Genomic DNA, 18,205 nt, shown 5'->3' with positions numbered 1-18,205 from the left:
GGCCTTGGCCTCCCAAACTGCTGGGATAACAGGCTCACGGCGTGATCTCAGCTCATGCAAGCTCCGCCTCCTGGGTTCACACCATTCTCCTGCCTCAGATTCCCAAGAAGCTGGGACTACAGGTGCCTGCCACCATGCCCGGCTAATTTTTTTGTATTTTTAGTAGAGACGGGGTTTCATCGTGTTAGCCAGGATGGTCTCAATCTCCTGACCTCATGATCCGCCCGTCTCGGCCTCCCAAAGTGCCGGGATTACAAGCGTGAGCCACCGTGCCTGCCAGGTTTCATTTTTAACCTTGCTATCAGCTTACTCAGTACCACATTAAGCAGGCTAGATTCAACTAGTTAATTTGTTGCTTAAACCAAATAAGCAACCTCCTCTTCCCAGTACAGTTGGTGTTCTCAGCAATTGTGAATCCATCTGGTTGCACAGGGGCTCTGCAGAGTTAGGGAGAGTCCCTCAGAGACACATGGAGCAGGCAACTGAGAGGCACAGCTGCATCTCCTGCCACCCTGGTGTGTCACAGCCATCTCTCCTCCTCCTTCCTGCCTCCCTCAAAACCTCAATGACAACTAAGGAAGGCACAGCTCACTCAATGCTGTTGACCCACTTAAAGCATGAAGAAATGATGTGAATCACAGTTTCTTTTTCAGTAAATTATTTCATAAAATTAAACCAAAACTATGACCTTTTAGTAGCTGGCCTCCCTCAGGGTCCCCTGCCACCTACCCAATCGTATCTTAACACACAGATACTTACATATCAGGGTTCAAACATACCACTGGAATCACATTAAAAAAAAAATTACAACTCAGGCAAGGTATTCCCAATTTTGACTCATGGTTAAATTATATTTTATGGTAAAGTCTCAACTTACTCTGAGTTTGAATAAAACCTAAGAAAGTTTTATAAAAGATTCATTTGTTTGCTAGTTATTACTGTACTAATACCTGCAATTTAGCAAATGTCTATTACGTGCCAAATCCTGTGCTAGGAGAACTAGGAACACAAACGAAGACAGTTGAGGCCAGGCTCCCGCAGGCATGATAATGACAAAATGTTCCCACTGCATTCCAGATGAAAATCTCAAGAGGCACTTGCTAGAAAGGTTTAAGGGTCTTCTGTACTGAGGAAATCCCAGATTATGATTTATAATAACACATCAAATTAGCAAGGTGGCCAGAAATCCTTCCATTTTAGTCTCTGTCAAATGTTCTCACAGTAAAACCATACACATTGCTAAAAAAACTAAATAATTACCTTATAAAAGATAGCACCTTTTCCTAGTAGCTAGTTCCTAAATTGTGTCAACTATTCCTTCACAACATCTCCAAAATACGTCACTTTCTCACCTTTCCTTTTTTTTTTTTTTTTTTTTTTTTTGAGACAGTCTCGCTGTCACGCAGGCTGGAATGCAGTGGCATAATCTCGGCTCATTGCAATCTCCACCTCCTGGGTTCAAGTGATTCTCCTGCCTCAGCCTCCCAAGTAGTTGGGACTACAGGCGCCTGTCACCACGCCTGGCTAATTTTTTTGTATTTTTAGTAGAGACAGGGGTTTTGCCATGCTGTTGCTAGGGTGGTCTTGAACTCCTGGGCTCCAGTGATCTGCCCTCCTTGGCCTCCCAAAGTGCTGGGATTACAGGCATGAGCCACCGTGCCTGGCCTCTCATCTTTCCTAATCTAAGTTAAATTACCTTCCTCATCCATCTTTAATCATTACAACAGAAATTTCAAAAGCCAAAGGAATTCTAACATGATACAGGCATTCTAACACTTAAATATCCTTAGGATTTATATGGCTTAGAATTTTAAAAGGGAAAGCAGACAGCAGTAATAACAGCAGAAACTGAATGAGAAAAATTAATAACATGATTAGGCTGTTTAACTTCTTAAAAATCTCTAAAGCACACTGTAAGGAGCAAGTAGAGTGGCCACTCTAAACCTCCCTTATTTGACTGAGACTTCTCCAAGGGCCGATTTTTTTAAGAGCTCTGGTAGTTTGGGCCAGGCATTTTTGAGCAATACAATGCAATGAACTGCAGAATTCTGATTATCCAGAGCCTACAGACTTGATCTATATTAAGCTTCACAATCTCCCCACCTCTGTTCTCCTATCTTATCCCCCATCTGAAGTGACCTCTCTCCTCTTTTCCAAACTCCTTACAATTCAGATACAACTACTAGAAACTTGAGTACCAAAAATGATAACAAAGGACATAAGACAAGGACATGCACGTAACTTTTGTTGCCCAGGCACTCAGACCACACCAAAAAGCGTGCTCTTGCGTGCTAACAAAACCAGATCAACAAACATGGCATTTAACGTAATTCACCTCCACATCAAATATTTTAAACAGCAATCAGAATATTTATACCCACATAATCCTGTAAAAAAACTACTGGGATGAGGGAATCTTGTGAATAATACGTTAAGTCCAATTCCACTTTACTTCATTTTCTTTTTTCTTTTCTTTTCTTTTCTTTTTTTTGAGATGTAGTCTTGCCCTGTTGCCAGGCTAGAGTGCTATGGCGTGATCTCGTCTCACTGAAACCTCTGACCCCCTGGTTCAAGCGATTCTTCTGCCTCAGGATTCCTGGTTCAAGTGATCTCCTGCCTCAGCCTCCCAAGTAGGGGGGATTACAGACACGCACTACCAAGCCCAGCTAATTTTTGTATTTTTAGTAAAGACGGGGTTTAACCATGTTGGCCAGGATGGTCTCAATCTCCTGATCTCGTATTCCCACTTGCCTCAGCCTCCCAAAGTGTTGGAATTACAGGCGTGAGCCACCGTACCCTGCCCTTTATTTTCATTTTAAACACAAAAGAAAAGGAGCAATACTTCTCTAATTACCTGTTGTGTAAGACTGCTGAATGGCCAAATCTGTTGACATCATGGTGGAGATCAGGTCTGGGAAGCACTGACCAGCGGTCACAGGCTAGGAGAAAGAAAAATGTATTTTAAAAGGGACTACCATTTCTAATCAATAGGACCTGACATTTTCTTTGGGAAGACTACTACAACAAAGAGAACCTCATAAAACATGCCTCTCAATTTTCTCAGTTACATCATTTCTGGGTTAAAATGCAGCAGCAGCAGAGCAACAAGGCATGGAAGAAAGGCGGGATCACACCGCAATTCTGACTAGCAAACACACCCAAAACCCATGACATATGGATCACTCACCCGATTGCCTATCAGTTTGATCCACTAGAATGTTGTTGCTGTTTATTTTTTATTTATTTATTTTTTTAGATAGAGTCTCGCTCTGTTGCCCAGGCTGGAGTGCAGTTATGTGATCTCGGCTCACTGCAAGCTCCACCTCCCAGGTTCACGCCATTCTCCTGCCTCAGCCTCCCAAATAGCTGGGACTACAGGTGCCTGCCACCATGCCTGGCAAATTTTTTGTATTTTTAGTAGAGACGGGGTTTCACCGTGTTAGCCAGGATGGTCTCAATCTCCCGACCTCGTGATCTGCCCACCTTGGCCTCCCAAAGTGCTGGGATTACAGACGTGAGCCACCACGCCCGGCCAAGAATGTTTTTTAAAGCAAGCAAACTTTACATTCTACAAAGCTTGTATCAGCAAAACATATGGGTTTCATAACTATTTTCCACTCTTTTCTATATTGATTTGCCCAAATTTAGTAAATAAAATGGAAAAATACAGGCGGAAAACGAAATTTCAAAAAATTTAAATGTTATCTAATTTTTAATAGTCCTTTCCTAGATGCCCTAGATTGATTAATTTTCCTCTGTTGTGACCCATACTAGCAACATCTCTTCTGGATCTAATACCAACTGGTGCTGCTATACCATGCCAACCTCACACTCAGTGTCTCACTCTCTGAGCCCTAAATATGTGCTGGTCTTTTCTATCTCTGTGTCTCTGCAAAGTGGGTTTCCTCTGACTGGAGAGTGCTGCCTAACTTCACCTACTTGACACCTAGTGTTCCCAAGGATCCAGAGGGGATGGCCCCTCTTCAAGAAAGTGTTCCCTGTTTATCATCACTCTTACCCTCCATGACTTAAAGGGTACTCAGAGGTGCTCTCATACATTCTTTTCAGCCAGAAATACCCTGAAGTGCAATTCTATTGTCTGCTCATTTCTCTACCTCTTCCACTTTGAGGCTAAGGGCTTTAAGTTATTCATCTGATCTTCTCAATGTACAAACTGAGTGGCTGGCACACAAATGTCTGTTAAAAACAAATGTCTAACTTGGAATAGTCAAAATCACAGAGACAGACTGTAGAATAGTGGTTGCCAGGCATTGTGGGGAGGAAGAAATGGGAAATTATTGTTTAATGGGTATAGAGCTTCAGTCTTACAAGATGAAGAAAGTTCTGAAGATGGACGGCAGTGATGGATTTATAACATTATGAATGTGTTTAATATCACTAAACTAGACATTTAAATATATTTAGGATGGTAAATTTTATGTGTATTTTACCACAAACAAAAAAATAATGATTTGTTTAAAATGAACATCTGATGATTTTTATGAAAGAAATCATCCAGTATGCATTTGCTTTGCATGAACAAATACTGCCCTCTTCCGGTCTAGTATATTGCTACACCAAGACCATGTGAGAAACCAGTTTTCTAGGGAATGAGATAAAGCTAGTAAGTGAACCAATTTTAACACAATGCTGGTGGTTGCAACTATGTAACACTACCAGGTAGGCATAACATTACAAAGGAGAGACTAGACACCTTAACTCAGCCTCAAAAATTAGCATTCAAGCAATTAACAGGAGTTATTTCAAAAAGAATTTAATGTAGAAATAATTTTTATCAGATAAGTAACATTAGTCAAAGGAATATAAAAAATACCATTTGGACCTCTTTCAAATGGCCTGACCTTTTTTTTTTTTTTGAGACGGAGTCTCGCTTTGTTGCCCAGGCTGGAGTGCAGTGGCCGGATCTCAGCTCACTGCAAGCTCCGCCTCCCGGGTTTACGCCATTCTCCTGCCTCAGCCTCCCGAGTAGCTGGGACTACAGGTGCCCGCCACCTCGCCCGGCAAGTTTTTTGTATTTTTTAGTAGAGACGGGGTTTCACCGGGTTAGCCAGGCCTGACCATTTTTAACTGGCAATATTTTCGGTCTCCTTTTAAATGTTGCTTATAGACAAAAAGATGCCTGAAGCTAAAGTGGTTTTGGGAAACTTACCAATGTCATAGGCCATGAAATCTGAAGAGAAGCATTTGGCACCATGGCTCATAGATGTGTCATTGTGTGTGTTTCCTCCAAACACTAGCATGGTTCCACTCACTATCACAGCTGTGTGCAAGTAACGGAAAAATCGGCTGTCCTTAAGAATGGTCCTTTTGAGTTTATTTAGAAATAATAAATACAAGGTTAGTTTTTAAAGAATATTTATGTATCTGCTAATGCAAGCACAACCACTTTATTAACCTCAGACCCGAAGGTACAAATCCTTCCAGATTTTTCCCTACATATAAGTAACTTTTTCAACAATAAATATAGATAATTTTAAAGACCTGTAAGAATTTTGGCAAAATATATTAAGAACCTTAAACTCTTCACACTCTGTAGCTACATACTTCTAGTTTCTGGGCAGAAATCATGTGAAATATTGACAGAAGCTTAATGCATAATGGTTTCTTAATAACATAAAAACTAGAAAGAAACCAAAACTTTCACCTGCACAGTCTCAGTATACCCACAAAATGGAGTATTCCACAGCTACTCAAAATGATAATTTTTATGACAGAATATAAAACAGTATCCATAGCAGGGGATCAAATAGGTGAGGAAAAAGAAGAGAAACCATCGCTTTATAATTACATTATTTCATAACTCAAATTTGCTTTACATTTGTTAAAAAAAACTCTAAGCATTTTCTAACCAACCTACTACAGAATTACAGAATAATGCAACAAAACAAATACTAGCTACTTTATTACCCTCTGTTTATTTCCCAATTTCTCTATATACAATGCTGAACAGAATTATCTGCCAGGCATAAAAACAAAAAGATAGCACAATATTTTCTCAACAACTGCCTCTACAGAATTTACACCTTAAAGTGAAAGCTCAAGAAAAAGTACCAACCACATCTGGGTATCCACATGATATCGGTAGAGATCATCTGCAAGCCGGTACTTATTGGCACTGAAAGCCTTGTAGCCACCATGAACATACAGGGCCCTGGTCCTATGGTCATAAACACTGCTATGGCCGTAACCCCCTTGCACAAGGGCACCCTGGGTGTGTAATATACTCCACGTGTTCTTATCTGGAAAGGAAAAACAGTTAAAGGCAAGCATGGCAGGCTCCTCCTCTCTACTACTGAAAATGTCCAAAGCGCTTAGGGCATGAGAAGGGATTTCAGGAGACTCGATACATATACTTTTTTATCTTTATATTTTAAAGAAAGTCACCTAAACTTGTAACAAAGCCACGTGGCCTAATTTCAGTCTGTTCTATGTTCTGATGTTCTAATATGCCATGTAAGAAAAGAATTAACTAAATTTAAAACACTCAGGGCCAGGCGAAGTGGCTCACATGTATAATCCCAGCACTTTGGGAGGCTAAGGTGGGAGGATCACTTGAAGCCTGCTATGTTGGCCAGCCTGGGCAACATAGTAAGATCCCATCTCTACTAAAATTAAAAAATTAGCCAGGAGTGGTGGCACGCACCTGTAGTCCCAGCTAATAGGGAGGCTAAGGTGGGAGGATCACTTGAGGACAGGGCATCAAGGCTGCAGTGAGCTATGATTGTGCCACTGCACTCCAGCCTGTGTGAGAGAGTGAGATCTTGTCTCAATACATAAAATAAAAAGATCAGATTTCACTCAAATGAACATTTAATTCCCTATAACCTTTGGTGACCAATATACAGATATATTTTATAGGCCTACTTTTCACAAAATGTTAATTATACCTGGTATTCCTACTGCACAACAACAGATACAATGAAATTTAACCAAAGGAAATATTTTATATTAAGGGTAAATCATACTCCGCTAAACCAATCTCTAAAGGGCTAGGCAAATACTTTTTTTCTTCAATATTTGTTGTTTTGAACCATTTTCTTTTCATTTATTTTAAATACCCAGAGTATTTTGGGTCATCTTTGGCTCCTTACCAAACTGACAGTAAAAAACACATACTACATAGAAGTATCAATAATCTGTATTTCACTGGTAATACATCAATGTTAACTATATTGGTTTTTGTTTGTTTGTTTGTTTTGAGACAGAGGCTCACTCTCTCCCTAAGGCTGGAGTGCAGTGGTGCAATCTTGGCTCACTGCAACCTCCACTTTCCAGGTTCAAGCGATTCTCCTGCCTCATCCTCCTGAGTAGCTGGGATTATAGGTGCCCGCCACCATGCTGGGCTAAATTTTGTATTTTTAGTACAGACGGGGTTTCACCATGTTGGTGCCAGGCTGGTCTTGAACTCCTGACCTTAGGTGATCCGCCCACCTCAGCCTCCCAAAGTGCTGGGATTACAGGCATGAGTCACCACCCCCGGGGGGCCCAGTGTTAACTATGTTTCAAGATAAAGTACTGAATCAATATGAGGTTGAACCTTTCTAAACAGTCAAAATAATAAGCTTAGAGGTTTTGAATCTGATGTTCAAAAGGCATCTACTGGAAAAAATATACCTACCCAAATCATATTCCTGCACATTACTTATATATCCATAGAGAGGGCAGTGACCAAAGATGACCAGCATGACCACTCGGCCATTCTTCAGCGTAACAATGTGTGAGGAGTGCCCAACCACTGCATACTGCTCCTTTGCCTTAGGAGTCAACAATACCCATGACTCATTATGAATGTGAAAAACTCTCAACTCATTGGTCACATTCCCAGTTGAATCAATTTTTCCTCCATACATGTAAATTTTATCCTAGGAAAAAAATGCAAACAAAATTTTAAAAAACACTGAAAAGATTAAATCTGAGAACAGAGAAGAACAAAAGCTCAATATTATTTTCAGCTTAAAAAAGGTTAGTCAAGAAACTAAAACTAGAACTACCCTATGATCCAACAATTTCAATACTGGGTATATATCCAAAAGAATGGAAATGAACATACCAAAGAGATATCTGCACTCCTATGTTAATTGTAGCGCAATTCATAATAGCCAAAACATGGAATCAATGTAAGTGTCTATCAATGGATAATTAGATAAAGAAAATGTGGTGTATATATACACAATGGAGCATTATTCAGCCGTTAAAAAGAATGACATCCAGTCATTTTGTAGCAACATGGATTGAACTGGAGGTCATTATGTTAAGTAAAATAAGCCAAGCACAGAGAGACAAATATCACATTATTAATCATATGTGGGAGCTAAAAAAGTGGATCTCATGAAGATGGAGAATAGATTGGTGGTTACCAGAGGCTGGCAGGCTGGCGGGGGAGAATGAAGACGGAAAAAAAGAATGTAAATGTATTTATTATCACCAAACTGTACACTTAAAAATGGTAAAGATGGTACCATTATATATGTATATTTTACCTCAATAAAAAATAAATTAAAAAAATTTTAAGGGTTAGCAAAGGGCACCTTTCAGTGAATTACTAGGAAAAGGATAAAAAAAGGAAAAAGGGAAATAAAACTTATCATATTTTACATCTCTAATACTTCACCAGTTTTCTTGGACTTCCTCACATGAATCTTTTACAGTACAAAAGGACTTGGAAAAATAAAGTTGCCTCATCTTACCATCTATCTACAAAAATGAGGAAATGAAAATGTTTATTCAGCCACATTACAGTGTAGCTATTCTTGGCTAACTTGCTTATGAGAATAAAAGCTAATCTACACTTTTTAATCTACATCTTTAACCATTTAGTGCCATAATTATAATACCCCATTACAGTTTGAAACCATTAGAATCTCTTGAGTTAAAAAAGTTTCCATTTTAATTTCTACTTAAAACTTAGGCAATTTTATAATGCCCCCAAACAAAAAGTTGTCTCCAATTAAAAACCAACACTGAGGTAGCTTTTCAACTATGTAATACATGAAGTAACTGAGGAAAACTTAGTTTCTTGCTTAGCACAGAGTGGAAATACTTTACCTTGTATAATGCCAAAGAATGACCATATCTAACAACCACATTGTTCACAGAATGGTTTAGTGGAAGCCACTCCCTAGAAGCAAGGTCATACCTACAAAACAAACAGATCATATTTTCACCCAACTAATAAGACAGAACATCTCATACTATTTTATTTGTGATATAATCCACTTTGGAGATGCTCACTAAATCTACCATGGATATGGGGGGCACTTGTCACCTTCACAAATAAACCTGACACCTGGGCCCACTGGACAAGTGATAGCTCGGGAAAAGGAGCTGGACTATGAAATCCTGGGAAAAGAAAGGAACAGAAACCTACTGGAAGGTTCTAGCACTTCCTGAAAACCTCTTCTATAAACAGTCTAAATCATTTAAAGGTTGCACTGTACTCAAGGGACTCAAAATTTTATTACAATAACTTTTATTTAATCATGAGAAACTGAAGATAGGTACCAAAAAAGGAATGATAAGTAAAAGAAAATTACTAACCTTTCCTTTTCTTTATATAATTGACTAAAAATACATTTTCAAAAGCCAGAATACCATTATAGCATTTCACTTGTACTATGAATATAAAGACCTTAAAATACAAAAATGCCAAAAAGAAAATAATGTATAATCCTGCCATGCAATTTATACTTATTCATGCATTATTGAATAATTACATTCAATATCTTAAAGTACTCACTTTTGAGTTTTTGCTTTTGAGAAAAACTCTACCGTTTTTATAAAAAGCATACATGTTCATTATAAAGAATGTAACCAATAAAAGAATAAAGAGCCAAAATTTTTTAAAAAGTTCCCACATTCCATGATCTAGAAATAAATATCATTAATATTAAGTAAACATCATTCCAGACATCTTTCTATGCATATAAGAGGATAATGTTAATAAAGTGTTAATTTTAATTATTTTCATAAAATAGAAAAAAATAAACCAAAAAGAAACAAATGATATTGCTATACCTTAAGTAAATGTTTCTTTTCTATAAAAGTTTACCTGGATATTCCAAGTACTTAAAACATTTTGAAAAACATTATCATATATAAGCACAAAGGTATAAGAAAGTTTGTCACAATAGCAAAAAAGGAATACAAATAAATGTCCATCCATTGAAAATCAACAAATAAATGGTAATATACACAGATAACATAAAGAATAAGTATACAGAATGAAAAATATACTCCAGCAACATATGTCAACATAAATCTCAAAACAATGTTAAGCTGAAATAGCACACTGCAAAACATTGTTTCTATAAAGACTAAAAACAGAAAATTTATTAATTATACTATACTTTCATATATATATAATGTATAACATATATGTAAAGTATAACATACATATGAAAGTATGAACAACTGATACCAAAATCAGGATACAGGTTATCTCTGGGACTTTGGAGGGACATGCAAGGGACTTCAACTGTGTTAGCAGTGTTTTATTTTCTAATCTGGTGGTGAATCCATTGGTGTTAATTTTCTCTAAGCCTTTTTTTAATCTTAAATATTTTATACATGATCTGAAGCAAATATAACAAATGGTGACAACTATTAAATATGAATTGCATATAAATTGGCACCAACTATTATTTTACATATGTTTGGAATATTACACACTTAAAAATACATGAAAAATTATTTAGAGGTTGAATTTAAAGTTATATGCAATTTATTTTTGTACAGAATTCACTAACTTCTTGCTTTAAAAGTTGAAAAATCTTAGCATTCACATTTCCTCTCATTTCTTCTTCAAATTTTTATTATAAAATTTTTATAATGTCCAGGTCCTTAACATTTGCACTACAATCAGTAAAATTCCACAGTTACTTAGTCCTGAATTTTAGCTGAATCAATCGCCTCACAGTCCCTTTACCACAACCTCTCTTTCTTGAGCTCTTCAATTCTCCTCTGGATTTCACTGTCAAGTGGGTTTTTGTTTTGTTTTGTTTAAGAAGAGCTCATAGTACTCTTTCCCTGAATTCGCTCCTGTTTGAGAATATCCACCTTCTAGGTTTATAGCAGAATGACACCTTGGCTGGGTATACTATTCTTGGACCATCCTTTTTTTCCTCCAGAACCTTGCAGATGTTGCTCCCTTGAACACTGCTGGTATTGAAAATGTTGCTATGGAGAAGTCTGTGGCCGGCTTATTTCCCTCTTTTTTCATGGTGTGCTTTTCTGCCTGGAAGCCTGAAGAAGTGTGAATCATTCTCTTTCTCTCTTCTTCTCTGCCAACCCGCAACCTGTATTTTTTTATGACATGATATTGTATTTTACTTCAAATAGAAATAAATCCATCCAGGAATATGTTTTTATAAAATGGACTGCATACCACTGCAAAGCTTCTGTGGAATTCTGGCTATGAAAGGTGATTCCCGAGGACTCATATAGCTTCCGACTACACATATAGACCTTACATTCAAGCCAGAGGCTTATTTCTGTAAGTTTAAAAGAAAGGAAAGAAACAGAGGAAGCACAGAAACAGGTCTCCACATTTCTGTCAAATGGCACAGAGAGTGCCCAATCTGTCTCTTAATGTATTTTGTTCCTCTTCTGTCAACAAGTCAGACCAAGAGCTTGTCAGAGACACTTACGTGCTGGCAGGTCCCCAAAATCTGGCTAAGGTGAACTGCCAAAAGACACTTAAACAACATGTTAATCATCTCTTAACACAGAGAAAAAAAAAATAAGACAAGAACAATAATACTGATGCAATAAAACATAAATTCCAAGTACCAGATAAATGCTCCTTCTGGGAACTGAATTCAAGATAACAAAGACAGACTCCAGGAATTCAGAAAAAGATGTCTTCCATAGAGTGACAGCACCTCCCTCGACCCCTCTAGGATGGCTGGCAAGCCAATGACCATCATGTACCACAGGGTACAGGTTTCAAACTCCATAACAGACTGGAAACCCAATTGGGCCACCTAAAGACCAAGGCAAAGGTTCTGTGGAGACTAGACATGACCCCAGCCAGCAGACGGCACAAAACTACCTGAGGCTTCCCAAATAATAATTTGTCCTTTATCCCAAAAGTTCAATGACTTTATTTTTCTTGGATACACTCCAAGCACAAAAAGTTCAATAACTTGATCAAATCAGGTTTTGTCATTGAGAAACTATAGAATTTTTCTGAAACGCCTTGTGCTGTTTCAACCCATCTGTTACGTGTGTTAGGTTCTTTTCTTCAGTGACAGCAATTATAGTTCTATTTGATCACCTTCTGTCCTTCATGTGTTTTTGCTTTTCTGTTTTTTTTCCAATGTATTACACAATTATCTTAACCTGTCAGTAATTAAATTTTCATTCTAATTTTTGCTGTATCTAATTTATTCGTATTTCTTTAGGCCTACAACCTCCCAATTCTTCTGTTACTATCATCTTCTTGTCTTCTAGCTTGTTTTTCTGAATTCAAATTCTCATTAAGTTGATCTGCAGCACGAAGCAGTTGGAAGGAATCTCCTTCTACTCCTTGAAGCTGCTTTTCTTCCATGATGGGTTCTTGTTAGATTTTACAGGCTGCAGTCTTTCTTCCTCTTTATTTTTTCATCATAGAATATTTGCACTAGCTACGATGCCACTTCTTTCATCTTGTTTGACGTTAGACATAGCTCTCCAGACATTTTATTTGCAAAGTGTGGGTGATTTCTTAATTCTGTTCCCACTGTATCTAAGACAAGTTTATCGAATTTCCATCCTTTCCATAGCTTTAATGTGAGGGCTGGTATTATATGTTTTATCTATTCTTCTGAAGTCTAAGGAAATGTTGGGGCTCAGACAAGAGAGTGTGTAGCCAGTTAGAATAAAATACCCAGACTCTCCTCTCCTCTCCTCTGAGATTTTGTTTGTGATCTACCACAGTGCTCAGATCATATTCTAATTTAAATAGAAGCCCTGAGTTCTGGGTAGGGAATCAGCCACTTGGTCAATTTCTCCCCTTTTCACCTGATGCTCCCCAGCAACTATGTCTCCTACTCTTTAGTTATAGTCAAAAACAGTAATGCTCACTCAGTTTGCTCCCTTCTAGATTTTGGGCTACCACTGAGAATTATCAGAATCTCCCCCAGTGTGGTTTCCGTGGGGTATGTAAGAGGTCAGGTCACACTTGGTGTTCCATGAGTCTGCTTTCACATTTATTGGATTCGGTGATGTTATTTTGCTTATTTGGTCGACCGCTGATCGATTTATTATTATTTTTTTAAACTTAAGAAAAAAAAAAAAACTCTCTTCTGCTCAAGAGAAAGAAATTTGGTAATAAAGTTTCAACTGCCAATCTTAATCCAGGGGACCAAGACCACTTATTTCACAAGAGGACCATTGGGTAACAAAATGGGAACTGCTTTTTAATGCAACTAAAAAGTTTTGCATTAATAGGACTGTGAGGAAAATGGACAGTAAGAGCAATTCCTAAAATACTTTCATGTAAGAGTATAAATGACTATAAAATCTGTAATCTGGCCGGGCACAGTGGCTCACGACTGTAATCCCAGCACTTTGGGAGGCCGAGGCAGGCAGATCACGAGATAAGGAGATTGAGACCATCCTGGCTAACACGACGAAACACCAACTCTACTAAAAATACAAAAAATTAGCCAGGCATGGTGACAGGTGCCTGCAGTCCGAGCTACTCAGGAGGCTGAGGCAGGAGAATGGTGTGAACCCAGGAGGCAGAGCTTGCAATGAGCCGAGATTGTGCCACACAATCTGTCGTCCAGCCTGGGCTTCAGAGCAAGACTCCGTCTCAAAAAAAAAAAAAAAAAAAAAATCTGTTATCTAAGTTCCAGAAACACTACTTCTAAAATGAATCACTAAATTAACTTTTCATGAAAGTTCATTATTTGGAACTATGCTAATATTTACATGAAACCAATAAAGCTGTAGAAAATCATGTTTTGATCAAGTAGGAAAAAAAATTTATGATCCAAAAAACAATGCGGCTCATGAAGTATGTCAGTCAAAAAAAAGTAATAGATGATTTTAATATTTCCAGGAACAGACATTTGTGAAGGAAATAAATCATTTACTCTCCCGTTTATTTGATAAATACTTATCTGAGTACCTTCTATGAGCTAAGCTCTGAGTGCAGTGAGTAAACAAGGTCTCTAACCTTGAAGAACTTCACAAAGGCAGACAATGAGCAAGTACAACAGCGTGCACTGACATAACTAAAAATCACGAACAATGCCATAAAGAAAATGAGGACTATAAAAAAGAACTAAAGGGAGAAATGTCTGAACTGGATGGTCAGAGATGATCTCTCTGTGGGAAAACCACACTGAGATCTAAAGGGTGAGAAGACACCAGCCCTGAGGCGCAATAGCAGGAACAGTCTAGACCAAGGAAATGGCAAACGCACAGGCTCTTAAGGTAATGATGTACACTGTATGTTTCGGGTAAGAAAGCAGGCTGGTGGAGCAGGAGTGCTGTGAATGATGGCAGGATAGGAAAAGACTGAGTCTGGGAAGGTAAACAGTGGTCACATCATGCAGGGTCATTAAGTCCAAAGGTAAGACACTGATGGGTTTTAAGAAGGTAGTAAATGATACTATTTACGTTGTTAAATGGCACCCCAGTTCATGTTTAGCAATTTGACTGATAGGAATAAATGGAAATGAACAGATTTGATAGAAGTCTACTGCTGAAGACTAAGTAAGAGATAATAACAGGCTGTACATAAAGACAAAAGAATAAATATGACATGTATTTGGGGACAGAGTTGAGGGCACTTAATATGAAATTATGGTATGAGGAGGAGAACATATGGAAATATCTAAAGACTACCAGATTTCTTGCGTCAAGAGAGAGGGAGGATGTTAGGGTAAAATCACATAATGGCAAATATGCGCCTTTCATAACATCTAGTATAACAGCAGAAGGCATAATCACTTTCATGCCTTTAATTTCACCTTCTCTTCTCATGGTGGCAGCACTAGAGGTGATTAGATTTGGGATAGATTCTAAAGGTAGAGCTAACAAGATTTGACCTATCGTGTCAGACAGACACTGGGGTAGTCCTCATGATCTCCACCTCCTGGTATTCATTCCCATGTATAATCCCCCTCCCCTAGGAGGCAAACAGGATCTATGACTTGCTTTTAACCAACAGAATATGGCAAAGATGACAGGATATCATTTCTGTGACATCCATCCTGCTAGCAGACTCAGTCTACAGACTCTCCTTGCAGCCTGATGAAGTAAGCAGCTATACTGGTGAAGTCCAGCTGACAAGAAACTAGGTGGCCTCTAGGAACTGAGGTAAGCTCTAGGAGCTGAAGGCAGCCTCCGTAAATTGAGGACAGCCTCAAGTCAATAGCCAGCAGAAAGCTGGGACCCTCAGTTTTATAACCACAAGGAAATTGACTCTGCCAGCAATCTGAGCAAGCTTGGAAATGAATTCTTCCTCACTCAGGCCTCTAGATGAGAATGCAGGCCAGCTGACACCTTGACTACAGAGGACTCCTAACCAACCAAAATGGTGATAATAAATGCAAATTGTTTTAAGCTGCTAAGTTTGTGGTAATTTGTTATGTAGCGAGAGATAACTAATAAATATACTAATATGGGGTGTGAAGAAACAAGACATCGCAGATGACCCAAGATTTCTGCCTTAAGTAAAGAGAAGGATGGAGTGGCCATTAACTGAGATAGGGACATCTGGGGGAAGAGCAGCCTTGAGAAAAAGATGAGTGTGGGACATGCTGAGCATAAGATGCCTAGTACACAGACAGAAGGTTGAGACGTCAATTAAAGAGTTGGAGATAGGGGCTCAGGTAAAAAGTCTAGGCTGCAAATACAAATTTGGGAGTCACCAAATATAAAAGGCCAAGATACTATATGAGGTCACCAGAAGAGTGAATAAACAGACAGCAATGGACCAAGGGTTAAGCCCTGGTCTGACATCATTCAGAAGTCAGTCAGTTGAAGAGAAACCAGCTAAAGAGGCTGAGAAGGAATATGGAATTAAAAAAATTATCAAGGGAATGTGGCATCCTGGAAGTCAACTAAAGAAAAGTATTTAAAAGAGGAGGGAAGGATTAACTACATCAAATGTTGGTGCCAGATCAAGTAAGATGAGAACAAACAATGGAAAATAAAAAATTCAGCTCCTAAGTCACACTAGCCATATTTCAGGTGTGAAATAACTACATGTGGCCAGTGACACGACAGGGTAATACAGAACCTTTGCATCATGCCTGAAACTTCTATGAGACAGCACTGATCTACAGAAGACAATAAAGGGGCACAGATGTAGGTGAAGGGGAAATGTGGTGGCAGGAGTTTGTGGAAATAGTTTTCTGACCTTTATGTTTCAAAAGAGAAGCAGGAAGCAAGGCCATTAACTGAGAATGAAAACAGAAGAAAAGTAGGAATTTGAAAATGAAAAGAATATATTAGAGTTAAGAAGGAGAACAGGAGAGGGAGAGAGAAAGAATCAATGAACTATGGACCCATGTGGAGATCAAAGACTATTAGGGTATTAGAGAGAAAGATGTGAAAAGATTGGAAAGTGTCTCAGGTAAGATCCCCTGCAAGCAGAGCTGGAGATGGGGATTCCTGTAGAAGTGATTTACTGAGGGAATGCTCTCTTGATAAACATCAGGAAGTGAGACAAGCAAGGCAGCAGGAAGAAGGAGAGGATAAGCAAAAAGGTGGTCTCAGCTGAAGTATAGCTTTTGCCTGATCCCAAGGGGAGCCCTGGAACATGAATTTTCCCATGTAGAAGCAGGGTCAGACTCATGTACCTCCATCCAGCCAGTCAGCGGCTGGGGGCCAGGGTGACCATCCCATTTCATCCAGTACTGAGGGGTTTCTTAGGACACAAGACTCAGTGCTAAAACTGGGAGAGTTCCAGTTAAACTGGTTGGTCACTGTACTAGGGGCTGTCCTGGGGGTAGAGCATCGTATTCTAGGTGTTCCTGGGTAAGACAGCTCCAGTCTGCTGAGAGAATTCTTCAGAGAAAGAGTCAGCTATGAACTGACAACAGCCAAATTGCACAGCATCAGGTAACTGTGTGCACCAGCCAGGTAAAAATAAAGAGATTTGGGCAAGGCACCAACAGTGTCCACCACGGAAGGGGGGTAGAATGTGGAACATTTAGAAATGAGATTATAGAGGGGCTGCAGTTATTGATAATGACACAGTCTAGGAGGTGCCCACACAAATGACTTGCTGAGGTAGAGTCTGGAAAGACAGCATGAGTCCCTGAACAACTCTGGGGCTTCCTCTGGGTTGTCCAGCCAAGAAAGAATAGAGACTGACAGCTCTCTTTCCCCCAGAGGGAAGGGGGATGTGTAAGAAAAGCTCTGTAGAGATCTAATCTCCTATGAGATCTCTGGGTGCCACCTGTGCCACTCCCAGTGCTGGCAAACAGTTCTTCTGATGAAAACCATGAAAATGCCTAAAATCTGTATACCTAAAAACTATAATAATATGTGACTTTAAATTCATATTCAGGAAAGCATTTGTGTTCCAGGCAAAGAAAATAGTTTGAATCTATGTATGGGGAAAGAAAAGAATCTGGAGGAAGACTACTAACCTGACCTGCCCATTGCAGAAATTAAAGGGCTTGAACTAAGGCAGCAGCAATGGGAATAGAGATTGGGCCAGTTCAATCCTACACAAAAAGAACAAAGCTGGAGGTATCAGGTTACCAGACTTCAAACCATACTACTGGGCTACAGTAACAATAACAGCATGGCACTAATACAAAAACAGATACACAGACCAATGGAACAGAATAGAGTCCAGAAATAAGGCTTCACACCTACAACCATCTGATCTTCAACCTCTGTCTCCCAGGTTCAAGCAATTCTCCTGCCTCAGCCTCCTGAGCAGCTGGGACTACAGGTGCCCGCCACCATGCCTGGCTAATTTTTATATTTTTAGTAGGGATGGGGTTTTATCATGTTGGCCAGGCTGGTCTGAAACTCCTGATCTTAAGTGATCCACCCACCTCAGCCTCTGAAAGTGCTGGGGTTATAGGCATGAGCCACTGTGCCCAGTCTGACCAAGTTTTATTACAGAATTTGCTTGTGTTTCTTTGATTTTGCTAGACTAGTAGTGCAATGTGTTTTAACGACTATGGGGGGATGCAGAAACTAGGCCACCGCTGCCATATTTCCAGAATCC

General features: G+C 39.1%; 1 protein-coding gene across 4 annotated transcripts in view; it reads right to left on the bottom strand.

The window, feature by feature from the left end:
* ATRN (attractin) overlaps positions 1-18,205 on the bottom strand; it is a 189,946-nt gene that overhangs the window by 97,049 nt on the left and 74,692 nt on the right. For all 4 annotated transcript variants that reach the window (XM_073007331.1, XM_073007334.1, XM_073007336.1 and 1 more), the window contains exons 7-11: positions 9,067-9,157; positions 7,640-7,883; positions 6,077-6,260; positions 5,171-5,325; positions 2,855-2,939 (exon numbers count right to left, since the gene is read on the bottom strand). In XM_073007331.1, coding sequence (XP_072863432.1) covers positions 2,855-2,939; positions 5,171-5,325; positions 6,077-6,260; positions 7,640-7,883; positions 9,067-9,157 — 759 coding nt within the window. The remainder of the gene's footprint in view (positions 1-2,854; positions 2,940-5,170; positions 5,326-6,076; positions 6,261-7,639; positions 7,884-9,066; positions 9,158-18,205) is intronic.

This window comes from Chlorocebus sabaeus, chromosome 2 (assembly GCF_047675955.1).
Source record: "Chlorocebus sabaeus isolate Y175 chromosome 2, mChlSab1.0.hap1, whole genome shotgun sequence".
Lineage (NCBI taxonomy): Eukaryota > Metazoa > Chordata > Mammalia > Primates > Cercopithecidae > Chlorocebus > Chlorocebus sabaeus.
This window is presented reverse-complemented; position numbering and strand designations above follow the sequence as displayed.